This window comes from Lemur catta, chromosome 3, assembly GCF_020740605.2.
Source record: "Lemur catta isolate mLemCat1 chromosome 3, mLemCat1.pri, whole genome shotgun sequence".
Classification (NCBI taxonomy): domain Eukaryota; kingdom Metazoa; phylum Chordata; class Mammalia; order Primates; family Lemuridae; genus Lemur; species Lemur catta.
In genome coordinates this window covers 103,869,855-103,896,722 of record NC_059130.1, presented here as the reverse complement: position 1 = coordinate 103,896,722, position 26,868 = coordinate 103,869,855, and the positions used below count along the sequence as shown (strand labels likewise).

Below are 26,868 nucleotides of genomic sequence, written 5' to 3'. Positions count from 1 at the left end.
CCAAAGAGTAGCTTCGTTAAGTCTTCTGGGCCCAGAGCAGCACTACTGGTGCCTGCGATTTGAGTTCTACTGGGGGCATATTGAGTTTGAGGGACCTCTGAGACATCCACATGAGGATGTCAGGATGCAATTGGCTGTCTGGATTTAGAACTCAGAAGTCTGAGCAAGAGATCTAAATTCCAGAGCTGTGAATGTGGAGGAGGGAACGCAGGCACAGGACTGAGCTCTGCTGAGCTTGCAACATTGCAATGCCCTGCTCCCACTCCACCTGACCACTCCCCAAACACACACTTTCCTAACTTACCTGGGCAGTCGGTCAGTCACTCCTTCCTGTGCATTCCCACAGCTCCTTGTATGTCCTCTCTGACAACACTTTCCATGCTACGTGGTCACTTGGTTTACATATTGTCTCCTTCACTGAACAGTGAGCTCCTCGAGAGCAGGGACTCTCTTATTTAATGTTGAATTTGCATCTCTCTGTCTTCTTCCATATATTTGGCACCGAGTAGGTGTTTAAGATTGAACAGATGAACTTGAACTACACTCCTGGAAGAGAAAGTCTCTTGCCTGGGGCCAGAGCCATTTCTCTCCTGGCACTGGCTGCGATACAGGGGAGACAGACCGGGCCTGCAGATCCCCATCCGAGGAAATCAGGCAGCTACAGGCAAACGTGAATCCTTCCAGCCACTCTGTTAGGCATTCACGGGAAAGTGAAAGACTGCAGTAAAGTACTCAATGAATGTGTGTAATAATAACAATGGCTTATTAAGCACCTACTAATTGCCAGCCCCAGTGCTAAGTGCTTTACAACACTATCCCTGTTTACCCTAAAAGCCCTGAGGTAGGTATTGTCATTACCTCTGTTTTATCAAGGAGGAGGAAGTAGAGGCTGAGCAAGTGTGATGGTTAATTTTAGATGTCAACTTGTCTGAATTAAGGAATACCTAGGGAACTGATAAAGCATTATTTGTGAGTGTGTCTGTGAGTTTGTTTCCAGAGGAGACTGGCCTGTGCAGGGACTGTCCTATGGGCTAGGGGCCCAGAGTAAACAAAAAAGGCAGAGAAAAGAGGATTTCCCTTCTCTCTGCTGAAGCTGGGACATTTTTATTCTCTTGCCTTTGGACAGCGGAATTCTAAGCTCTCTGGCCTTTGGACTCCAGGACTTAACCAGCAGCCCATGGGTTCTTAGCCTTCAGCCTCTGAGAAATACACCATCAGCTTCCCTAGTTCTGAGGCTCTCAGACCTGGACTGAGCCACACACACTACTGGCATCCCACAGTCTCCAGCCTGCAGAAGTCCTGTCATGGGACTTTCAGCTTCCATAATTGTGTAACCCAATTTCCCTAGTAAATCCCGTCTCATATGTCTATATTGATATCTAAATATATATCCTATTGGTTCTGCCTTTCTGGAGAACACTAACTAATATGGCAAAGTTAAGTAATGTGCTCAATTAACCTGCAGGTAAGAGGCAGAGCCTACTTAACTCCATCTGAATCACTATGCTCTCAATTGCTGCTGGAACCTGTACCATAGTAACTGGATTAAGGGAGGAAATAGGGTAGAAGAAATTTTGTCCCCTGTCCCCTAAACAAGTCTAGCTATAGTCAGTGAAAATGACACAGATTAGAAAACGGGACTTTCAGATCAGTGGCCAACAGAAAGCACCCAAAAATCTTCATTAGGCACTAAAAGGGCATAATAATAACTACTTCTGCTTATAAGCCCTACAGTCAGGAGGTTTACAATGGTATTTGTTAATGTCCACGACAAGCCTCAAGGTAGATATCATTATCCCCAACTTTACAGAAGACGAGACTAAGGTTCAGAGAACTTGTGATTTTCCTAATGATGCACAACGAGGACAAGACATTGCTAGGTTTGAATTTGTCTGCCTCACTCCAAAATCAGTCTTTTCACAAGACTGTTAACCCTAAGGTGAATCTGGGGCAGCATGCTATGGTCAACACAGAATAAACTCCAGACCTCTAGGTGTTCAGGGCAGGAATTACTTTTCCCTGGCCCCAGGGAAGGGCCTCCCCCAAATGGAAGGCTGTACTTCACTTACTTGGTACATACGTTGCAGCCTCAACAATTCATGGCCTCAAGAGATTACCTTTTGGGTTCTCACCAGGAAAAAGAGCTCATACCTCCCCCTCGGCCCCACTCTTAAAGAAAGCAAGTAAAGTCTGGCAGCCTCCCAGAAAGACTGAGTGTTTTGTTTTGTTTTTAGTGTTTTTTTTTAATTGTATATAGTTAAGGTGTACAACATGATGTTTTGATACACATATGCAACGACTATTGATTCTAGCCTAGAAAGCCCACAGACACCAGTACCCAGCTCCTCTCATACACATCTTTATCAAAGTTTCATTGGCCTCAGCTCAAGGTACCTCTATTTGGACATCTCATTACAGAGCAAGAACACTTCAGCCATTTGTACCACCACCAATCAAGCAGGATTTTCAAGGACAGTAGCAGAAATGAGTTGCAAGGAAACTATATATCCTCCTTGCCCCTTTCCCTCCTTATGCAGTTGCTCTCTCAACTCACCTATTCCTTTAAGTGTGAGACTAGACTACTCCTATTCCCTGAACACATCTCTCATGTTCTCATCTCTGCTCATTTATTCTACTTCTCATTGCCTAGCACTCATTCTCCCCTGGCCAAAATCTATCTTGTGCTTTGAACTCCAACAGCACTTAGCTTTCACTTACCTTTTGGCACTTGTCACATTTCTTTCATTACAGTTATTCAAACATATTTTTTCCTACTTGACTACCTGAAGAGTCATTTCTTGTGACCTGAAAGTACTACACCAGACACTGGGGATTATATATATATTTATTTATATTATAAGCAATATATTATGACAATATAGTTTATGGAGATATTTCTGTTTTGTTCTCATTTCTGTAATTTGGTAAATTCTCTTCTCTACCTTCAAGAAGGTGAGCTAGTTGAAGGGTTCTAGGTTTCAGATCCAAAAAGCAATAGTTTCCAGGCACCCAGAAGACAATCTCCAGAAACACTTTTTAACATGAGCTTGTTAGAACTGGTCTAGAAGGAAAAGTCAGTGCTTTAAATGGGAGCAGCCAAAATCTGTGGTGGGAAGGGAAAGTTAGAGAAGGTGTTTGAGGGTTTAACAGTAGAGACCTAGGCTCCACTTACATACAGCACCTTCAAGACGTAGAGAATGCCGTGGGAGACTGAGCACTATGTACCCTGGCCTTAAGAGCAATAGCAAGGGGCTCTGAGCAAGTCTGTAAAGATTCATTGCGAAGGGCCCAACAGAGCTACATTCAAGTCTGTCGTAGAAGGAGCCATCCTAATGATGCAACCAAAACGGATTAAGGACCTGGCCTCTACCCGACTTTTTTGCTAAAGAAACACTTAAGTCAGCATAAAGCAGAATATGTAAAAAGAGCTAAAATGCTGCTTCTTTTAAGAAGATTTCTCTAACAACTGCCTGCGTTCTAGAACCTACTATATTGGAAACCTTGGGACATAACTTGGGTTCCCTGGTTTGGTCTGGGCCCCTCTTTTTTCCTAGACTTCAGGTCACGGACCTAAACCTTCCTTCCTCAAGTCCAACAACAGCCTTCAGTCTTTCCTCAATTTCTCCCTCCAGGCTTCCCGTGTCCATCTCCACCACTCATCCCCGCGTCAGACTCTCCCTCAGCCCTCCCCTCTTCTCCCGGTGTCGTGCCCGGTCTTTGCCTCCTCCCCTTTCAGCCAGCCACTCTCCCTCCTCTCTTCCTGCCCAGACAGCCTCAGTTCTCTCTCCCCCCCCTTCCCGCGCGTCCCACGCCGTTCTCCTTTTATTTCCTTACTTCAGTGACCGCCCCCCTCCACTCTCCACCCCCACGCCATAGAGCACGTCCTCCCTCGGCCCCACAGCCGTTGGAGAGGGCGTGGCCCCGCGAGTAACAGGTCTCCCCCGACACTCCGCGGGCCCCGGCGCAGACAAAGACATTCCACAGCCTCCGCCCCCCTCGCACACTCGGCCGGAAAGGGGAGGAGACACGTGTCCCGCTAGCGCCGAGTCACGTGGAAAAGAAAACGAACGGAGCCCGCGGCCACCTGCGCATGCACACCAAGCTCTGGCCTGGCGGGCTCGGAGGGAAAAGGCGAGTGGGGAGGCGACGTCTTCGGGCGCCGCGGCGGTGCGCAAGCGCCATGCTCAGACTGGGGACTTTGTTCTCCTCAGAGAAGCCCAAGGGCGGTGCCGGTGGCTGGGTGCGCACGCGCGCCGCCTCATTTCCGGTGCTCGCTCTCGCTGGGTCGCTCGGGTCGGCTTCGGTCGCTGTCGCTGCCGCTGCCGCTCTCCCACCCCCGCCAACCGCCGCTCGGGCCTCGGCCGCTGCCGCGTCGCTTCCTCGCTCCCTCGATCGCACATCCTCCCTGATGCAGCGCCGGGACGACCCCGCCGCGCGCATGAGCCGGTCCTCGGGCCGCAGCGGCTCCATGGACCCCTCAGGTGCCCACCCCTCGGTGCGTCAGACGCCGTCTCGGCAGCCGCCGCTGCCTCACCGGTCCCGGGGAGGCGGAGTGGGGTCCCGGGGGGGCGCCCGGGCCTCGCCCGCCACGCAGCCGCCACCGCTGCTGCCGCCCTCGGCCACGGGTCCCGACGCGACAGTGGGCGGTCCAGCGCCGACCCCGCTGCTGCCCCCCTCAGCCACAGCCTCGGTCAAAATGGAGCCGGAGAACAAGTACCTGCCCGAACTCATGGCGGAGAAGGACTCGCTCGACCCGTCCTTCACTCACGCCATGCAGCTGCTGACCGCAGGTAAGCGGGGGCTCCCCGGCTCCTCGGGTCGCCGGCCACCCCGAGGCTTGAGTGGCAGCGGCTTTGTTTCCCTCGCTTCCCACCCCCTCGGGACTGAGGCAGTCAGGAGCACCCTTCTCATCATTTTTGGGAGCCTGGATCCCACGTTCCCACCTCGGCCCGGGGTGCGAGGGTGAATTTCTGGGCTGCAGTGGAGGCCCGAAGGCGACTTGGTGATCTCCTAGCGCTAAGATCTTGATGGATAGTACTGAGCTCCCCGCCCCTTTCCCGACCCTCCTCCCTCCCTCCTCTTGCAGCTGCCCTGAGCTCTGAGTGCTCAGATTCTTCCAGAAATGAATCTTTATCTCCTCCTTCCCTCAAAGGGAAATGCTTTTTGATCGCGGGTGGCAGTGAGCGCCTCAACCGAGGGTGTAGGAGGTGAAGACAGCCTGAGCGGGGAGGGGCCGTGGGAGGAAGGGCCGAGGTGAGGTGGGGTGAGGCGGGAATGTCCCGGCCAGTGCGCCACTGTCGTTCGGGCTGGGCCAGACTTAGCGGTAACCCTCGCTAAAGTTGCTGAGAGGCAGGAGCGACTTGTGGGAATCGGAGCTTGAGGTTTTCCGAATCAGATTTCCAACTTCGGCTGATAAAATGAGAACTGCCACAGAGCCGGAAGGTTGTTGCCCTGTATTTTACAACATGTGTTCACCGTCATTCAGGAAGGGGGAAAATAACCCTACAGGCGGTGAAGTGGGACAATTGAGGGAGGTAAGGGACTCCCCTGCAGTTTCTTTGACGTTCCCCAGTGAGGTGGACGGAAACTGAGAGAAGTTGCATGATACTTGTACCTGAAAGGCTTGGTCTTTTTGTTGTTGTTTTTTAAATTTTTGCTTCAGTACTGAAGTAGATTAGAAATCGTAGTCTTTGTTCTTTCCGTGAACTAGCGCTCCTTTCCTGATCAGCACCGGCCAACCACTTAGTCGCTCTGATTTTTCCCTAAAGCTTTCTATTTGACCCTCGTTTGTAATTAAAATAGTTTTAGTAAGTATTTCTTATGATACCTAAGTTTTATTAAGCAAATATAAATTCACAGCCCTCAACACTAAATAAGTGGTTGGACTCTTTGGCAAGGTTGATGTAATGGACAGTTCCTTGTGAAAGTATCATTTCCCTCCCTTTTGTTCTTTATTTCCTAACGTTGTTAAGGAGTCTTTACCTTTAAGCACAACAAACAACACGTGGTGGTCAGGAATAAGGACATTTAGATAAATAACATTTTCTTTCCTTTTTTTTTTTTTTTTGAGCCGGGGTCTCGCTCTTGCTGAGGCTGGTCTAGAACTCCTAAGCTCAAGCCATCCTCCTGCCTCGGCCTCCCGGAGGGCTAGGATTACAGGCGTGAGCCACCGCACCTGGCTGATAAGATAAATAACATTTTCAGCACAAAGTGTAACACGTTCAGATTTTGAAAGGCTACTGGTTGTATTCTTTTAAGAATAAGCTCTTTCAGGGCAAGAATTGCTTTTTATCTTTATATTTTTTGTACTGTGTTGCATGTAGCAAACACCAGGTGTTTGGTTGAATCTGAAAGCATGTACATGCAGACTGTGGAATGTCATACTAAATGGTAAAGGTTGACTTGGTAGTCTTATTTTTTATTTCCTCGAATCTTTAATCAGTCCAGTTTAAGTGCATGAGAATAAAATAAACTTTAGAGCTAAGGTATTGGGTTGGGTTTGAAACTCTGGCCCTTTTGGTTACCTGATCTTGGGAAACTTTCTGGACCTTGGTAACCTCATCTGTAAAGTGGGATGGTGACTTGTGAGGATTAAATGGTATTTAAAATCACTAGCAGTTTCCTTTGACCTATAATCATTAGATAATAACATGTCACCAGTTTTTTTCTAGTTGTAAATCCATAGTACTGAACAAGGTATGAAAACACAAGATATATTTCGCCTTTTTGACCACATCAGGTGCCCCGTGTGTTCTTCTTTTAAAAGATGGTTTCTTAGGATAACCACCAAAAACTATTGATCCTTAAAACTTACGTATAATTTTAACTCTCCTCTCACTGCTTACCTTTTATTACTAAGAGAGTATTCTTTATTTTTAACTTAGACTTTTTGTCTTTTCTTTTTTTTAAACCAAACTGAAATTTTAATTGGAGAAATGGCATTGAGATAATGTTGACTCGCTAAAAGAACATATCTGGGATGTATGGATACTTCTTAGAATGGATAGGTCTTAATATATGTTGGGCCTAGCTTTTAAGGTATTTCTGAATGATCTTGAAAAGAGATTACAGTGAGGTCACAACCAATTGTGAGAGAATAAGACTCTGAAAGGAGTCTTATAAGAACATGTAAGAAAAATAAAACTAACGCTTACTGTGCAGGCACTGATCTGAGTACTTTACATTAAATACTTAAACTTTAGGATAACACTATGAGAAGTTACTCAATATCTTCACTTTCACAGATGAGGAAACCAAGGCACCCAGAGGATTAATAATTTGCCTGAGGTAAAAAAAAATCGGGAACAACATAACCAGGATTTTTAGTTAGTCTACACACTAAATATCCCTTTCCCCTACTATAATGCCTGCTGCAAATTGTACTTTAATTGTAAGCTTTAATTGGCCAAAATACTAAAAGAAAATCTATTTCAAAGTATCAGAGTGCTATCAGGGCAGTGAAGATGATGGGGCCAAGTTACAGAAGGAACCAGAGAGCAGAGTCTAGCTAGCATTTGAGACTGACTCCTCCAGGCCGCCTTTGCCCATTCCCCATAAGGTACCTTAAGACCCAGACCACCCTTCCTATACCTCCCACACAGCTCTCCTTGTCCCTTTCCAAGGTTTACTTTGTTTTGCACTTACCAGCATCTATCGCACTGTATATTGTAATTATGTACAGTATTTGTTTGTTGATCACTCCTTCTCAGCTAGAATATTAGCTCCACCAGAACAGGGATCTTTTGTCTGCTTTGTTCACTGCTGTATCTCCTGTGCCTTGAAAGAGTGCTGTCCTGGGTGGCCTCTTAGTAAATATTATGAATGAATACATACTCATCTTCATTGAAGATGGGAATGATGGAAAAATATTGACACAATTCTGAGGGATGTAGATTTTGAATACAGACTCTATATTAGCTTAATTGATATTCAACTATGATGATGAATCACATTTGCAAACATGCAAAGACCCGTGCTTGTTTACTGAACAAAATTAATTCATCTCATTTGTGTTAATATATTTATATAATAAACATAAAATGCTGTTATATATGTTGATGTTCTTTTTCTACTTTATACAATTAGGAAAATACAAGTTAGTACTATATAAGTGACACCAGAATAAGTAAACATTTGAATAGATTAACAGTCCTCAGAAGATCTTGAAAGAATACTCAGAAATCCATCCTCCAAATATGATAGCCTTACAAAGGAGAACGTTTTACGAAGTATGTGGAAATTTTAAAATAGTTAACTCCTTTATTATATTTACAATACTCTATAGAAATATATTGAGACCTTCCCCAAACCTGCTATTAAAACTGGAAAGTAGGCCAGGTGTGTTGGCTCACCTCCATAATCCTAGCACTCTGGGAGGCAGAGGCAGCAGGATTGCTTGAGCTCAAGAGTTCAAGACCAGCCTGAACAAGAGCAAGACCCTGTCTCTACTAAAAATAGAAAAAAAAATAAGCCAGGTGTTGTGGTGTGTGCCTGTAGTCCCAGTTACTTGGGAGGCTAAGGAAAGAGGATTGCTTGAGCCCAGAAGTTTGATGTTGTCATGAGCTATGATAATGCCACTGTACTCTATCCAAGGCAACAGAGGAGACTCTATCTCAAAAAAAAAAAAAACAAAACAAACCCAAAACTGGAAAGTAGAATTGCAGAGGAATTATAGACCAAATGTAAGTATAAATATTAATATTAGCAAAGAAAGAGGCAAAATTTATCACTCTTTGCAACAATATCATGATTGTTTACCTAGGAAAATGTTCTGTGATGTGGCTTGTTACAAACTAATCATTAGGTTTCTGATATACACACAATAGACAGTTAGAAAAGAATCGGCAGAATTATCTCATTTTTAGAATAATATAAAATGCTTTGAGATAAGCAATTTTTTTTTTTTTTTTTTGGAGACAGAGTCTTACTCTGTTGCCCAGGCCAGTGCAGTAGCCTCAGCCTAACTCACAGCAACCTCAAATTCCTGGTTTCAGGTGACCCTCCTGCCTCAGCCTCCTGAGTAGCTGGGACTACAGGCATGCACCACCACATTTGGCTTATTTTTTCTGTTTTTAGTAGAGATGGGGTCTTGCTCTTGCTCAGGCTGGTCTTGAACTCCAGAGCTTAAGCTATCCTCCCACCTCTGCCTCCCAGAGTGCTAGGATTACAGGCATGAGCCACCACGCCTGGCCTGAGATAAGCAATTTTAAAAGTTCAAAATGTATACAAATAAGTAAAAACAATGACAGTATTTAACCTTTGTAGAGCATGTAATGTGTCATGAGGTGTGCTACTCGTTTTATAGTTGTTATCTTCATCCTTCTGGTCATCTATGGGGCAGAAAGAATTTTTTTCTCAGTCTTGCAGATGAGGGATATGTTATCACTTGGCTTGTCAACATAAAATTACGAAAGGTAATAAAAGAACATCTGAATAAAAAGAAACATGCCATGTCTTTGCAGAGGAGGAGGAACTAAGGCTATAAAGAGGACAGTACTCTTTTATTTTATTTTTTTTGAGACAGAGTCTTGTTCTGTTCCCCGGACTAGAGTGCCGTGGCATCAGCCTCGCTCACAGCAACCTCAAACTCCTGGGCTCAAGGCATCCTACTGCCTCAGACTTGCGAGTAGCTGGGACTACAGGCATGCGCCACCATGCCCGACTAATTTTTTCTATATAGATTTTTAGCTGTCCAAATCATTTCTTTCTATTTTTAGTAGAGACAGGGTCTCACTCTTGCTCAGGTTGGTCTCGAACGATCCTCCCACCTCAGCCTCCCAGAATGCTAGGATTACAGTCGTGAGCCACCGCGCCTGGCCAAGGACAGTACTCTTGACCTGTTGAATTTTTGCATTTTCCAAACTGATTCCAACTGGATTTATTTTTTTTTAACTTGACATGTTGAATATAAAGTATAATCCCAGCACTTTGGGAAGCCAAGGCAGTAGGATCACTTGAGCCCAGTAGTTCAAGACCAGCCTGGGCAATATAGGACACTCCATTCCTACAAAATATTAAAAAACTAGCTGAGTTGTGGCATATACCTGTAGTGCTAGCTACTCAGGAGCCTGAGGCCAGAGTGATTGCTTGAGCCCAGTGAGGTATGATTATGACACTGCACTCCAGCCTGGGTGACAAAATAAGACCCTGTTTCCAAAAAGAAAAAGTAAATGAAGATGAGTAAAGAAAACTTTTAGAGACAGGAAAATAATAAAAACATGATACATTGACAAAAATTAAGTCAAACAAGAAGTAGGGCTTGAGAGGATATGATTTAGAAGAAATTCTTACACATTGCTGGTGAACTGTGAATTGGTACAACTGCTTTGGATAACAGTTTGGCAGTTTATTTGAAAGCTGAACATTGAAGTTCCTTAAAACTCAGCAACACCATTCCTAGGAATGTGCGCAAAGAGACTTTTATACATGAACACCTTATTCATAAAATAGTGCCTCCTGTTCACAAAATGGTGCAACATGTTTCACCATTCATTGGATAATGTGATAGATTTACAAAATTAAATGTTGATATAGTAATGAAAATGCAGTATAGCCGCATGCAACAACAGAGTAATCTTGGAAATCTAACGTTAGGTGAAAAGTAAGTACTGTAGGCCAGGTGCGGTGGCTCGTGCCTGTAATCCTAGCACTTGGGAAGCCGAGGCAGGAGGAGCCTTTGAGCTCAGGAGTTTGAGACCAGCCTGAGCAAGAGCAAGACCCCATCTCTACTAAAAAAATAGAAAGAAATTAGCTGGACAACTAAAAATATGTAGAAAAAATTAGCCGGGCATGGTGGCGCATGCCTGTAGTCCTAGCTTACTCAGGAGGCTAAGGCAGGAGGATTGCTTGAGCCCAGGAGTTTGAGGTTGCTGTGAGTGAGGCAGATGCCACTGCACTCTAGCCTGGGCAACAGAGTGAGACTCTGTTTCAAAAAAAAAAAAGTACTGTAAGACTACATATGATCCAATACTATCTTTATAAAGCAAATATTAGCAAAATATTAAGCATACTATGGTCTGATAAAACTGGGCTTTTTTTTTTTTTTAACAAAACTAAATGTGTTTACCATATGATTCAGGAATTGCACTCCTGAATATTTATTCAAATTAAAACTCAAGTTCACAAAAACTTGTGCACGAATGTTCATAGCACTTTATTCAGAATAGCCAAAACTGAAAACAAACCATATGCCTCCAGTAGGTGAATAAACTGTAGTACATCCATACCTTCGAATACTGCTCTGCAATAAAAAGAAATCAACTATTGATAAATACAACGACTTGATGGATCTCAAGAGAATTATGCTACGTGAAAAAAGCTCATCTCAAAGGTTATATACTAAATGATTGCATTAATGTTGGGGGGGAGCAAAATAATGAAGATAGAGAACAGATTAGTGACTGCCAATGGTTAGGGAAGGAGGTGACTGGCTATGAAAAAGGTAGCATGAAGTATCCTCGTGATGGAACTGTTCGGCATTTTGACTATGGTGGTGGTTACACAAATTTATGATTAAATCACATAGAACTAAACATACAAATATGGATGGAAAACTGATGAAATCTGAATAAAGTCAGTGAATTATATTAATTTTCTGATTGTGATATCACAATATGCAAAATGTTACAGGGAAAACTGGGAAAAGGGTGTACAGGATCTCTCTGTATTATTTTTTACAACTACATATAAATCTGCAATTAACTCAATTTTTTAAAACCAATTTTTTTTTTTTTTTTTTTTAAAGGAAAAAGCCCTAAGCTCTAAATTGTGCCCTAAGGAAAAGATTTGGGAGGCCCTGGTCAATCCAACAGGGCTTGCCACTGTGCTGGAATGGACTTTAGGCCAGGCACAGCGGTTTGGGACTATAATCCCAGCACTTAGGGAGACTGAGATGGGAGGATCATTTGAGGCCAGGAGTTCAAGATCAGCCTGGGCAACAAACAGTAAGACCCCCGTCTCTGCCAAAATTTTTTTTTAAAAGTTAGCTGGTCATGGTGGTGCGCATTTGTAGCTCCAGCTACTCAGGAGGCTGAAGGAGGAGGATCACTTGAGCACAGGCTTTCAAAGTGCAGTGAGCTGTGGTCACACCACTATACTCCAGCCTAGGCGACAGAGTGAGACCAGGTATCTAAAAATAAATAAATATAGATAGATCCACTTCATTTTGTTTTGTTTTTTTATTCTATAGCACCTGGGGTTCCCAGGTGGTCTCCCATCCAAGTACTAACCAGTTCCAACCTTGCTTAGCTTCTGGGATCAGATGAGATTGGGTGTATTCAAGGTGGTATGGCCATAGACCTCATTTCTGTCTAGCTTCAAAACCCATGTTCTTTCCTCTGAGACATACTAAGAAACATGGGAGCTTGTAGTCTGGGATAAAACCTGCCAAAAAAAAAAAAAAAAGGAAAGATTAAGTTATAGTAAAAGATGGAGTAAAAGAGATGCCACAAGGTTGGTTGAATTTATTCTCTCTAGGATAAGGAGTGACTTGGGTTAGTGACTGCTCTGTCACTAATTAGTTTTGAGATCTTGGACAAGTTTTCATAACTTTTCTGAGCCCAGGTTTCTTCATTTGTTAAATGGGGATAATACTGGTTACAAAGATAAAATGAAATGATAAATACAAAATTCCCGACATACAGAAGGCCCTGGATAAGATATGATTATTGTAAGTGTCTGGCCAGGAAACAAATGGGTCACCTCTCTGTGTTGTTTACTCCTCAGCTTTCCTTTCTTTGGCTCTTGGGACATCCAAGGTCTCCAGAGGTCTAGGCAAAGATCACTTAAAGAGTCAGTTCCAAAAAGGTTGTCTAGAAAGTACTTTTGCCTGAAGTTAAGCTGTTGTTAGGAAGCTTGTTGATTTTTTTTTTTTTTTTCTTCCTTCCCATTTCAGCCTGCTCTAGCTTTTCAGGGGAAGTGAGGCCAAAGAGAGAAATACAGAGTTGGAAGAGAAAAGGAAAGAATGCCCATCAGGCAACTGAATATCTGAGGCACCTGTAAAGCCCTTTCATTGCCTTAAGGCTGCAAGACAGCATCTGAGGGTATAAATTGTACTTCTCCAAATTTTATAAAATCAGCTCTTCCGTGCTTAAAGTGCCCATACACACACTCCTCATTGAGTGGCAATAGGAAAAGCATGAGGTTTGAAGTTAAAGCCTGGGTTTTAATCCTTATTCTGGTACTTTAACAGCTTTGTGACCTAGAGATAGTTGTTTAACCTTTCTGAGTTTCACCTTCCTCCGCAGTAAAATGGGGATAGTGCTAGCTACTTCACTGAATTTTTTCAGGATAAATGAGGTAAATACTTGTACAGTATTTGATAGATAGCAGGCACTGAATAAATACTCAGTCCCTCTACTTCCAAATTTGACAGATAACCCTTCTTGAAGTCTCAAGTTGCTTCTGAGTCTTGCTTTCTAGGCTAACATCCTCTGATTGTTTTATCTTTTCTACTATCAGTTTTATTTAAATGATCGGTCTTCTTGAATTCTCTAAAAATGCTTTCTTCTTTAAAAAGTTATGACATAAATTAGAGGGATTCTAACTAAGATCCAGCTGTTTCAAAAAAGAAAAACAATAGAAGGATCCATATTACAGAAAGGCCTTAAATTTCACAGGGTGTATTACATTGCATATAAACACCTTCTTGTAGGAATACAACAGATCAACGGACTTTGAGTCTTCTTGCACTGACCAAGGTTTCTGGAAAGTGGTGTAAAATACAGTGGAAAGGCCAAACTAGATGGTAGCCTTAGGAAACACAAAGGGGCATAGGTAAAGTATGTAATTTTTTCCTTATTCTTACAAGTTCCACAGTGATGTTTTCAGATCAGAATTGTGGTGTTTTTGTTCCTCTAGGATTTTGAAGATTAAGTACCTAGTTTTCCAACCTGAGAAGTCAGGAAAAACTGTAGTCAGATATAGTAGGCTCAAAAAGAGTGACCAGAAACAGTTAATATTATCAGTATGTGGGAAGAAGTGGAGGTCAGGATCTACCACCAAACAGTAAACAAGTAGGGTGTTGAATGAAGCATTTAGTCTGTTAATTGTAAGGTCAGATTTGTGTTCTATTTCAAGCAGTGAAAAATAGCAGTGTGAAGAGCATTGTTATTTACAGTTCTCACAGGAGTAAAGGTTTAGTTAAGAATATTTACAATACATTAGCAGTTTTAATTGTCAAAAAGCAATGGAACATGTGATAATTAGCTCATGCTATAGTATAGCATCTGAAATTAGGCTTTTTAAGAAGCCTTCAGTTTGAAATTCTGAAAACCCTATACTATCAAAGTAACTTTCCTTCATCTGTGTATTGCAAAGCTGGATTTAGTGCAAACAGTTATTTTTAAAACTTGTTTGAGGTAGGATATCTTTATACTTTAAACCATTGGTTTTCAAAGTGTGGTCTCTAGACCAGCAATATCAGCATCACCTGGTAACTTGCTGGAAATGCAAATTTCTAACACAAATCCCAGACTGGGGTTGGGGCCCAGCAATCTAGTTTAACAAGCCCTCCAGGTGATTCTCATGCAAGCTAAAGTTTGAGAACTCCTGCCTTAAAACTAATAGAAGATAAAAACACAGTATGGGATTCCCCCTATCCCCTGCCCCACTACTCCACTCCCTTGAAGTCTTGCTTTGTCACCAAGCTGGACTGGAGTGCAGTGGCTTGATCATAGCTCACTGTAACCTCAAACACCCGGGCTTAAGCAGTCCTCTGCCTCAGCTTCCTGGGTAATTAGGACTACAGACACAAGCCACACCCAGCTAATTTTTAAATTTTTTTTTAGAGACAGTCTTGCTATGTTGTCAGGCTGGTCTTAAACTCATGGACTCAAGTCATTCTCCCCTGTCAGTCTCCAGAGTGCTGGGATTACAGGTGTAAACCACTGTGCCTGGTTCAGTATGGGAATTTTATATAGGTAGAATTTTCTCTGTTATTAAGAATGTTCCTGGGCTGGGCGTGGTGGCTCATGCCTGTAATCCTAACACTCTGGGAGGCCGAGGCAGGAGGATCGCTCAAGGTCAGGAGTTCGAGACCAGCCTGAGTGAGAGCAAGACCCCATCTCTACTAAAAATAGAAAGAAATTAGCTGAACAACTAAAAATATATATAGAAAAAAATTAGGCGGGTATGGTAGTGCATGCCTGTAGTCTCACCTCCTTGGGAGGCTGAGGCAGAAGGTGCTTGAGCCCAGGAGTTTGAGCTTGCTGTGAGCTAGGCTGACACCACGGCACTCTAGCCTGGGCATAAGAGTGAGACTCTGTCTCAAAAAAAAAAAAAAAAAGTTCTGATTTCAGGGAATATACATGTCTTTTTTGACTGTTCTCAGTGAACTATATAACTTTCAGTTGCTGCTCATTCTTTGGACACTCTGCCCTCATCTCTCTTAGAATTCCTATTATAGCACTTCATTGCCACCCCCATAGTCTGGGAACTCCAGTACATAAATAGTGAAGATGAAGAGTATATGTCTTGTTCTTTTGTATCTCCTGTACTTTGCAAGATAAATGCCTGGCCCTTAGTAAGTTTCTCATTGTGATTAATGATCATACCTATATGTCTGCCTCTTCATCTGCCTCTCCATAGGAAGCACTCAAACACTTGTAATCACTGAATGAGTGAATGAATGAATGAAGTTCCTTAATGATGGAAATCTTTTTGGATGCTAAGTTTCTATCTAATGAAACTGTCTTAACCTGTGAATTGAAACTACCTTTGACGCTGATAGATATTCCTACACCCGTGATGGTGGTGATGGTTTCACAGGTGTATATTTATCTCCAAACTCATTTTATACATCATTTTATCATTTTATACATTAAATATGAACAACTTTTTACATGTCAATCATACCTCAATAAAGTGGTTTTTCATGCATTTTCTCATTTAGGCACTGACTGAATTTTGGCTAATGGTAACTATATATTAAGCACTTTCTAAGAAATGGGCTTTAATTGGGCATGTGTATGTATGTTACTTTATTCTGTCTTTATAGCAACCTCAGGAAGTAGATATTGCTTCTGTTTTACAAATGAGGAAACCAGAATTCAGAGCAATTAAATAACTTGTTTAAATTCACTCAACTAATGAGTGGCAGAGTAAGAACCAGGTCTTTCAAACTCTTAAGGACTAGTATCCAGAGCACTACTGTCACAGTGGAATTTTAATGGAACTATCCATTGTATATGTAAATTATTGACTTTTGTTTTTTCATCAAGATAGATAAGACTTTATACTTTTTATTGATGCAGATTTTGATTTTGTTTTTAAGTTTCTTTATCCTCCATTCCCGTATCTCATCCCATTAGTTTTGTTAAACCTGTTTTTTATTAAGTCAAGAAACATTTGAATGTCTTTATTGTCAAGGCTTCAGGTGTGGGTGGAAGACCACACTGCTCTTAATAGAAGCAGGCCTTGGGTTTCCTAGTCAATCTCATATAGCTTTGGTTCTTTCAGCCAGTTTCTGTCTGAAAATAGCACATTCATCTGAACTGTTTGGTCTCATTACAAGGTACCCCATGTTATTGGCTTAAGCAGACTTTGAAAGTTGCCTTTATTTACCAGAGCAAAAATAAATTGTTTTTCCTATTCAGAAATTGAGAAGATTCAGAAGGGAGATTCAAAAAAGGACGATGAGGAGAATTACTTGGATTTATTTTCTCATAAGAATATGAAGCTGAAAGAGCGGGTGCTGATACCAGTCAAACAGTATCCCAAGGTAAGGCAAAAAGGTGCCTCACTGCTTTGAGTTATCTTTCTATGGACTATGATAAAGACTTCTGGGGATTGCGGTGCTTCAGAAACTTAAGCCTGTAAAGCTTCTCTTCTATGCTTGTAGCACCTGTTTCTGGCAGTTGAGATATCGAGGTCCATAACTAATGACATAGATACAGCCAGGAAGCAAATATAATATCTTCTTATTATCAAAAAAAGTTTCTTTCTCAAATGTTTGTTCAGGCTCCAAGTTCAAATGACAAAATTAAACCCTGAAAAGTTGTTCTCTGTCAAAAGATTGACCTAGAATCTAAATAAAAGGAAATAAAACACAATTTCTTGACTGGATAAAATTAAATTTTCTTACTTAAGTAAATGCTTTTTTTTTTAGGAAAGCAGTTAGTTATATTTAGTTTACCAAATGTGCTACCAAAGGGTGCCGTGTGTGTGTTCTGTTCTGAGGTCACTGCCTTAAAAATATTTATGTATGTTAAAGTACTAAGGGTTGCAGTGTATTATGGAAAGAGCACCAGACTACATCAGAAAACCCAAATTTAAGTCTAGGAATTGCCACTTTCTAATTGCATAACCTTAACCTAATCGCTTTATCAGTATAGCCTCAGTATATCCTTCAGTCAAATGGGAATGGTAATTCTCTACATATTTTGCAGGATTTTTGACGATCAAATGAGATGATGTATGTGGGGTGTTTCATATAGGAGCATGTGTATTCAGAAATCTTTTATTTTCTGTCAGTTCAATTTTGTGGGGAAGATTCTTGGACCACAAGGGAATACAATCAAAAGACTGCAGGAAGAGACTGGTGCAAAGATATCTGTGTTGGGAAAGGGCTCAATGAGAGACAAAGCCAAGGTAAGCTCATGTTAGTGAGGCAACAGGATACCGTCAAATGCCTTCTCGTTGCCCGGAATATAGTATGAATGTCTTATGGAAGTAAGTATTTTGTATATGTACAGAATGTGACTCCTTTAAGTTTGCATTGGATGTAAGAAATTATAGACCAGGTTAATTTATTTGCTTGGTGACCCTGGAAGAGCTTGGGTGTGCTCTGGTGATTTTCTTTCTGACTTTTGACTGCATAGTAATAGAAACTTTGGAATTGGTAGGATTGTCTATGAAAACTTGAAAGGGGAGCTGAATGTATGAAAACCTAGACTAAACCAGACTAAAGACACTAAAATGTGAATAACACACCCTCTTTCCAGTAACATGGAATGGTGAGAACAATAGTGTTTGGAGTCCAGGTGAATTTGAGAATTAGTTGGTTTATTTATTTTATAGCCAGCTAGAATGTGTGGCCTACTAAAAGAATGTATTCCAAAAGGAACCTTGAGTGATTCTGACAACAGAACCTAATGCATCTTTTTTTTTTTTTTCCCATGCCATCACCCCAATATGCTGTGTACTCTGTAAGCACCAAGAAACTTCCCACTAAAACAAAATAGTCCTAGCTTTCTAGGGTCAGCTTTTTAGATAAGACATGCCTGCTGTAGTCTAAAAATTTGCTCTTTCAGGCCTTCTTTTATGTAGCCTAAGTAACAAACGTTGTTTTCTCATATCCTCTTTTATTCTCTCACATTTCTCACTAGACCCATACATTTGGGGCTGAAGTATATTATTCTAGCTAATGAGATTTACATGAGCTTTTTTTCTCTCTGTCCTGAATTCTTTCCTCCCCTAGAACTCCCCAGACCCTATAAGCAGATAAGCAGAACTAGTGGTGATTAACAGCTCTACCTGGGATTTAAAAATAAAAGCTTGGCCGTACATATATTTGTACATGCAAATGCCTGACAAACAGCTATTATCTGAATAGAGACTAGAATTACGTTTTTCTCTCTTATACTTCTAATAAGTGCTCCAGTGAATACCCCAGGGATTTAAGATGACAATTAACTGTTAACAGTACACCCAAATGCAGGTTTAGCAGGTTGTGTGAATTACTGTTCTCCAAAGCTTGTTTCACATTCTTAAACTTTACTGTTTTTCTTAGACATTGGGATTATTTTCATGCTGTTCCTTTTGCCTAGAGGTAAAGGTATTGTTTTTTCCCTAGTCCACGGGATGATGCATTTCTCTGCATTTTTCCATAGGAGGAGGAGCTGCGCAAAGGTGGAGACCCCAAATATGCCCACTTGAATATGGATCTGCATGTCTTCATTGAAGTCTTTGGACCCCCATGTGAGGCTTATGCTCTTATGGCCCATGCCATGGAAGAAGTCAAGAAGTTTCTAGTACCAGTAAGGAAATCCATATCTTGTATTTTCTGAGCAAGGGAGAACTGGGATCTTATGCTGTTGTGAAGGCAGGGGTTCTTAACCAGGGTTTCTGCATAACCTGTAGTTGTGTGCCAAATTCTACATTTATGTTCATTTTTCTGAGGTAGTCCATTCCTCGTAACTAGTTCTCAAACCAATCACTGTGCTCAAAGGCTACTATATCTCTCCTTATCTAATGTGGTTTTTGTTGTGTACCGGTATCTGTTGTCCGTTTCTTGGGTCGATAATGTGTCTGCATTCTTATATGTAGTTAACAAAGCTTTAACAGGGTCTTTACCGAGCTGAATATTTTGGTACTAGTGTGGAACCAGGAGGTTGTATTAGGAAAATGACTAAGGTGGGTCCCTGCACTCAAGGGGTGATGCTATAGAGAGTCTGACAGCAAGATGCTTATAGCATCCCGTGTTAATGGATTAAATTCTGACCTGAGTGTACTCAGGGGTCTCTCTCCTGGAGGAATTAGCTGAAATAGAGTTTGGTTTGGAAGAAGCATGATTGTTACAGGCTTGACAGTTGATGATATAAAAGACATATTGGTGTGCAGCTCCTTTCAGACTGTAACTGAGGCCCAGGAAGAGTTGGACAGGCCAGGTTATCTGTCTTGCTTCTTACTATCTTGTCAGATTATTATTATTATTATTATATAGAAAATAGTGCTATTTTTGCTTTTTAGCAAGGCCTGGTGGTTGTCAGAGTAACGTATTACTGTTGAATATTTCATATCAAGGATGAATCTGGAACCTAAGGAAGGATTTGAAATACTATTCAGCCTGAATTGAGTAAGCATCATGTTTTTATCCTAAATCTAAGAGGGGATAAGGTACAATCGTTGGTTTTCTTGAATGTAAAATTAGAGAGTTGGAACTAAATGTGGTGTCAGAGAATATGAGAGTTGGCAGAGCAAACATATATAGGGAGTGTGTACCCATAATGCTGAACTCCAAAGATTCTAATACTACCTCAGATACCTCAGCAGCTGCTTTGCTTTTGGGCACCTCGTCTTCATTAGAATGTTCAACATAAAACAGATAATTTAAAATATCCTAGAAAAAAACTTAAAACTGGTTAATTTTTCCTCAAGAGGATGCTTTTACTCTTTTGAGGTATTCTGTTGAAGCATTTTGAGCTACCCAATTTCTGAAGGACTACAGAGGGAATGCCTGTCTCCTCTTTATTGTTAATTGCCAGTACATTTCTCAGAGGGTTTATTTATAAGACTTCCAAGTGAATCTTTGAAAAGAATGTCTGCCAGGGAGATGTGGGTTTCCTCAGTGGTTTTTTGTTTGTTTGTTTGTTTTTTCTTTCTTTCTTTCTTATTTTTTTTTTGAGACAGAGTGTCACTCTGTTCTTGGGCTAGAGTGCCATGGCGTCAGCCTAGCTCACAGCAACCTCAAACTCCTGGGCTCAAGCAATCCTTCTGCCTCGACCTCCCGAGTAGCTGGGATTACAGGCACGCGCCACCATGCCCAGCTAATTTTTTCTATATATTTTTAGTTGTCCAGCTAATTTCTTTCTATTTTTAGTAGAGATGAGGTCTTGCCCTTGCTCAGGCTGGTCTCAAACTCCTGAGCTCAACGATCCACCCGCCTCGGCCTCCCAGAATGCTAGGATTACAGGTGTGAGCCACCGTGCCTGGCCTGTTCCCTCAGTGTTGATGTGGTAGTTGGAGGAATCTGAGCAGTGGGTGGGCATTGGGTACTTGATTCTCCAATGTGTATCTTACAAGCAGCAGTGATGTTTAAGGTAGGAGGAGGTGGAGAGTTGAGGGGGACATCTCTGTAGTGACTAGAATCTTCTGTTATTGAACCTCTATCCACTTGGGATGTATAAAAACGCATGAAGTGCATTTGGCTCTCAATAGGAAGTGTGTGAGAAGATTTGTAAGTGGCATTTGGCTCAATTCTTCCCTCTTCTGAAGAAAAAAAAGTCTGTTTTTACATCAATAACCAGAGCCCTCCATTTTCCCCTTAGAACTATTAACTGCCAAGAAGGCTTCATGGTACAGTAGGAAGAGCACTGGACTGGGGAGTTCTGTCTGTATCTTCCCAGACAAGTTATCGTTCCACTTTTCTGCGCTTCAGGTTCTATATCTGATAGATGCCTAATGCTATGCTTGCTTTTGAAGTTACCAAAATGGCTCCTGAAGAGCTTACAATCTAGTGACAAACAATTCTAAAAAGATGTGGTAGGTGCTTGGGTAGAGAGAATTGCATGGTGCATTAGGAAAAGAGGTATAGGGGTAGGGTCAAGGGAAAGTTTTTCAAAAGAGACTTATCTGTTTTAGATTAGTCTTATAAAGGATGAGTTAAGAGTCCCTCAGGTAGACAAAAAAGGCAGTATACCCCATTGATCCAGTCTAGAGTTTGGAAACAGATAATTCTGAATTCACATCTAGAGTCTGTCATTACTAGCTCTGTGTCCTTAGGCTGTTGATTTATATTCCCTGAAATCTGTTTTTCTAATGTAAAATGGGGAGATCTGCTTACTTATTTTAGGGTCATTTTGAAGATTTAAACTGAAAAATCTATATAAGGCTTACTATATAGTGCCCAGTACATAGAGCTCCATTAATAGTAGTGGCTTTTATTATTTCGGGGAAAGGAAGCTATTTGCAAAGAATGGATATGTGAGAGAATGCCAGGCTCTGAACTGCACATTGTTCAGCATAGTGAGAGGAGGTTTTTTTTTTTTTTTTTTTTTTTGAGACAGAGTCTTGCTCTGTTTCCCGGGCTAGAGTGCCGTGGCATCAGCCTAGTTCACTGCAACCTCAAACTCCTGGGCTTAAGCGATCCTCCTGCCTCAGCCTCCCAAGTAGCTGGGACTACAGGCATGCGCCACCATACCCGCCTAATTTTTTCTATATATATTTTTAGTTGGCCAGATAATTTCTTTCTATTTTTAGTGGAGACAGGGTCTCGATCTTGCTCAGGTTGGTCTCAAACTCCTGACCTCGAGCGATCCACCCGCCTCGGCCTCCCAGAGTGCTAGGATTACAGGTGTGAGCCACTGCTCCCGGCCTGAGAGGAGGTTATATATGGAGAGAGGATGGAAATGATCTGGAGAGCTAGGCAGCGACCACATCATGAAGAGCTCTATCTGAATAATAAGGGGTCTGCCATCAAGACTTTCCTCAAAGAGGTGATGGGTAGGGTGCCATTTGACTTCAGAGAGTGATCTAAGACTTCATCTGGGCTCTCAAAACTGTTCTTAGTATCCAGAGTGTATGTAGGCCAGGTGACTGCTCAGTAGAAAGTATAGATGTTGCATAGTACTTCTTGTATCTCTCATTCCCAGGATATGATGGATGATATCTGCCAGGAGCAATTTCTAGAGCTGTCCTACCTGAATGGAGTACCTGAGCCTTCTCGTGGACGTGGGGTGCCAGTGAGAGGCCGGGGAGCTGCGCCACCCCCTCCACCTGTTCCCAGGTAAAAATAACAGAGATGGCCAGAAATGGGTTGTAAATTTGACTACTAGTACCATCTCTCTCTCAGTGGTGCTCTTATCTCCAGTTTAGGAGGGGTCTCAGGATTTGTATATTGCATCAAAAATAGAATTCTAGATTTTGGGCACTTGACCATGGTCAAGTGCTACAGTCCTGCTGAAACTTTGGGTCTTTTAATTTTGGACAGGCCTAGCATTTTTTATGGTCTGACTTTAGAATTTTACCTTTTGTGACTGATTAGAGTGCTTAGCCTCTCTAGACCTACCTAAGCAATGCACTAGTCCACTGTGGGACCTGAGGAGTCTTCCAGTGTGAGTTGTTTACCTACCTGCACATTCCTCTGTGGTTTGTTTTGTTTTGTTTTGTTTTGTTGTTTTTTTTTTTTGAGACAGTGTCGCTTTGTTGCCCAGGCTAGAGTGAGTGCCGTGGTGTCAGCCTAGCTCACAGCAACCTCAAACTCCTGGGCTTAAGCAATCCTCCTGCCTCAGCTTCCCAAGTAGCTGGGACTACAGGCATGCACCACCATGCCTGCCTAATTTTTCCTATATATATTTTAGTTGGCCAGATAATTTCTTTCTATTTTTTTTTTTTTTTTTTTTTTAGTAGAGACAGGGTCTCGCTCTTGCTCAGGCTGGTCTCGAACTCCTGACCTCGAGCGATCCACCCGCCTCGGCCTCCCAGAGTGCTAGGATTACAGGCGTGAGCCACTGCGCCCAGCCTGTGTTTTAATAATAGTCTAGTTAAGGCTTCATAAAATCTGTCTTGTTCCAGAATTTGTATACAAATCTGAACATGAAGGTGGTCTACTTATAAAAAGCTCCGTTTAAAATAAACTTTCTTTTTTAGGGGCCGTGGTGTTGGGCCACCCCGTGGGGCTTTGGTGCGTGGTACACCGGTAAGGGGAGCCATCACCAGAGGTGCCACCGTGACTCGAGGAGTGCCACCCCCACCTACTGTGAGAGGTGCTCCAACACCAAGAGCACGAACAGCAGGCATCCAGAGAATACCTTTGCCTCCACCCCCTGCACCAGAAACATATGAAGAATATGTAAGAAATTTGAACAGTGCCATTTCCCAGTACCTAGAAGGATGCCAAGGGAAGTTGAATGACAAGGCCTTGGCACTTTTATGTAGGTGTCAGGAACTGCCTATTTTGGAGTCTACCTTATTCTCTTGCAGAGAACGTTGAATTATTAGAAGATTTTTTCCACTTTAGGCATGATCTACTATGTAGATCAAACAGGAAATATACTGTGTCTTAATGTACAGTGTTTTACTAAGGCATCTCCCACTACTAGTCCCAATAATATTAAAGCTCAGTTTTGTACTTTATGTCCTACCCACACTTGTCTTATGGCATATCGTATTTGTTTAGGTTTTGTTTGTTAGTTTGTTAAGTAACCCTTTCTCTTTTGACTACTCTATAGTAGTTGTTAACATTTTAGAGGGAAATTTCATGTCCTATTAATCCAGAAGCCTGCCATACCTGCCATGGAATATATTTACCTTCCTTTCTCTGTGGTTCTGACATTCTATTTCATTTTATTTGTTCTAGGGGTACGATGATACATATGCAGAACAGAGTTATGAAGGCTACGAAGGCTATTACAGCCAGAGCCAAGGGTGAGTCAGGCAATAGGAGTATTATTTTGTGTCGTAGGTATGGATGGAGGGAGTTGGAGGAACTGAGAGATTTAGTCAGCAGAACCTAAGGAGCAGAATGGCTTGCCTTGTGAAGGTATCTCCTGTGTTTTTGACATCTGTGAGACACAGACTTGTATTTGCATATTTGGATAATTGTGAACTTTATAATTTAGAATGTGGGAATAGTAGATGAAAAATTGTGACTGCATGGAAGCAAGGGAAAATGCCTTTAAATTATTTTAACTTGTTATTTAAAAATATCAGCAGGGTGCAGTGGCTCCCGCTTGTAATCTTAGCAATCTGGGAGGCTGAGGTGGGAGGATTGCTTGACCCCAGGAGTTTGAGTGTTGCAGTGAGCTGTGAAGACGCCACTGCACTCTACCTGAGGCGACGGACTAAGAGTCTATCTCAAACATAAAATCATAGCCACATTAAAGTTGCATAAAATTTTAAAAGGAAACTTGAATCCAACTACCATAACTTAGGTACTTTTCTGCATTTCTCTTAAAAACCATTTTGTGTGTATCTTACCTGTGATTGATTGATTGAAAAAGAGTCTCAATGGAGACAGATCTTTTCTTGTTTGTTTATTCTTGAAGTGAGCCCCGTGAATACTTCATGTGTATGTACACTATGATAAGGAGTGTGCTTTTTCACTTTAAAATGTGTGGTATTTTTTTTTTTTTTTGCTATAGTTGTCATAATTATTTTATGAATACATAGTATATATATGTTTTGGAACTGTTTTGTGGTTTAGGGATGGGACAAAATGAGCTAATACACACAGTAAAATGAGATACGGAAGTATTTGAGAGAAAGATGAAACTAAAACATGGTTATTCTGTAGCTTCTAACACTCTGTCTTTGGTTTTCAGGGACTCAGAATATTATGACTATGGACATGGGGAGGTTCAAGATTCTTATGAAGCTTATGGTATGTCTTTATTTTGTGGTGGGGCAGAATGTACAAGTAAGTGCTTGGGAGAATGCCGGTGACTGCATTGTCGGGAGTCAGACATAAACACATAAGGACAAACCTTTAGTAGGCAAGTTATTAGTTATTAGTAGATGTGCCAATAGGAGCTCTGTTCTTATTTAAATTTTGTGGTGTGTGGTAGAAAGAGAAACTACAGTGAGATGGGATACTATTACTCTTGGAAGGCTAGTAGTTGTACATGTCTTAAACTAGGGCTGAGGTCCAGTTTGGCCTAGTTGGAACACCAGACTTTCAAACTAATGTTGATTTTTTTCTACTTTAGGCAGAAAGACAGCTAGGACCTGGGTTATGTTTCTGGACCTTTGGTGCTGGTACCTAGGCCACTTTGGTAGATAAAAAGAAGTTAATCATATCCAACTCTACTCTTCTGCCCCATGTTATTTAAAAAAAAAAAAAATTGGATCTCAATGTAGAGGAAATGCCGATTGAAAGGGACCTAGATGGCAAACAGCCAGAACAGTTTAGGGGGCAAGAATAGTGCCTGTTAGGGGCTGGAGCCAGTACAGGACACCAAGCTCCTTATCAAGTTGGAGACATCTCAACTCAGTTCTTGATCCCAAGAGAGCTATAGAGGCTAGAACAGCAGCAGGATCAAACTGCCTTCCCTGAGATTTGATTCAAAACACATTGCTCAGGTGTGTCCTCAAGAGCCACTTATGGCCCCATGTTAATGGGCCCCAGAGAGAGTGCCATGTGGTGTGGATGCAGAGAGAACTGCCTTTTCAATGTGAGATAATTTGCAACATGCCTGAGGGACTTCCAGGGAGTCTTTGGCAAGGGCTCAACAGTTCACAGTTCACCTTATGACACTGGTAGACAGTGTCCCCTTACCCCTAGTTGAGAGAGAAGAGCCCCTTAGGGCTTCCCACAGACAGACAAGCTGAACCCAACTAAGCACTGTAGGAAGTAGCCAATCAGCTACTTGCCCAGGGAAACAGATTTTACTAGTTTTAGCTAAATGGCACTGGACAGTTGCCATCAGTAACACTGCTCTGCTCTGTTCATATGCCACTATTTAGAAGTGCACTGTGATTGCACCCAGGTATTTCCCTCCATCAGTGAGGCAGTACAGTGGGGCCTCTGTATGTGTTTGACTACATTGCATTTCTGGTTTGCTGTAGAAAAGATTGAACTGAAAGAGGCAGGCTGCTCCTTATGCTCCTGGTATGCTATTACCACAGTTAATGTGTTCTGATCTTTGCCTTTATAAAAAGAATTAGAAAAGCAAACTGTCTCTTGGTACCCAGAAGCCCATTTGTAAAGGGATGGACATGTGTACTATACTAGGGGTATATACTATACTAGGGGTATGATGAGTGTTGTGTGCAACTTTGGATCCTTATAGGAATTTAAGACTATTTGTGATGGAGGAAGGTATTTGTGAGTACAGGCAGCTGAACTGAACTAGTGTGGGTAAAGTGTGGGAACAAATGGGAAGAATAAGCTTAAATACAATTCTTTTCATAAGAGGTCAGCTTTAGAAGTAAGTGACTATCTCCCTCAGGCTTTTCCCTGTCACAAAGGAAAACCATTTGAGGATGTCAGTCCTGTTATCTGGCTTATCTGGACTATTGACATAAGAAAGGAGCTGAGGAATTCTCCTAAATAGTGCTCTACATGCAGCATTTGACTGCACTTCCTCCGCCAGATACTGAGCATCAGCTCTGCTGGTGGTGGCCCTTTTTTCTCCCAGACAGCCAGAGGACACTTCTCCACAGGAAAACCTGACTTGTTGATGCCTGGCAAAAGGGCTACCTGTTTCCAATCTG

The 26,868-nt window shown here is 42.0% G+C and overlaps 1 protein-coding gene and 1 pseudogene across 2 annotated transcripts in view; one reads left to right on the top strand and one right to left on the bottom strand.

The window, feature by feature from the left end:
- Nucleotides 1–4,009: 4,009 nt before the first annotated feature.
- KHDRBS1 (KH RNA binding domain containing, signal transduction associated 1) overlaps nt 4,010–26,868 on the top strand; it is a 37,557-nt gene continuing 14,698 nt past the window's right edge. For both annotated transcript variants that reach the window (XR_006734220.1, XM_045548412.1), the window contains exons 1-8: nt 4,010–4,790; nt 16,593–16,717; nt 17,470–17,586; nt 18,828–18,974; nt 22,308–22,441; nt 23,305–23,506; nt 24,014–24,081; nt 24,978–25,036. Coding sequence is in view for 1 of the 2 variants with exons in the window: in XM_045548412.1 (XP_045404368.1) it covers nt 4,091–4,790; nt 16,593–16,717; nt 17,470–17,586; nt 18,828–18,974; nt 22,308–22,441; nt 23,305–23,506; nt 24,014–24,081; nt 24,978–25,036 (1,552 nt within the window). In the remaining variant the exon portion in view is untranslated. The remainder of the gene's footprint in view (nt 4,791–16,592; nt 16,718–17,469; nt 17,587–18,827; nt 18,975–22,307; nt 22,442–23,304; nt 23,507–24,013; nt 24,082–24,977; nt 25,037–26,868) is intronic.
- Nucleotides 12,179–12,297, bottom strand: LOC123636047 (annotated as a pseudogene).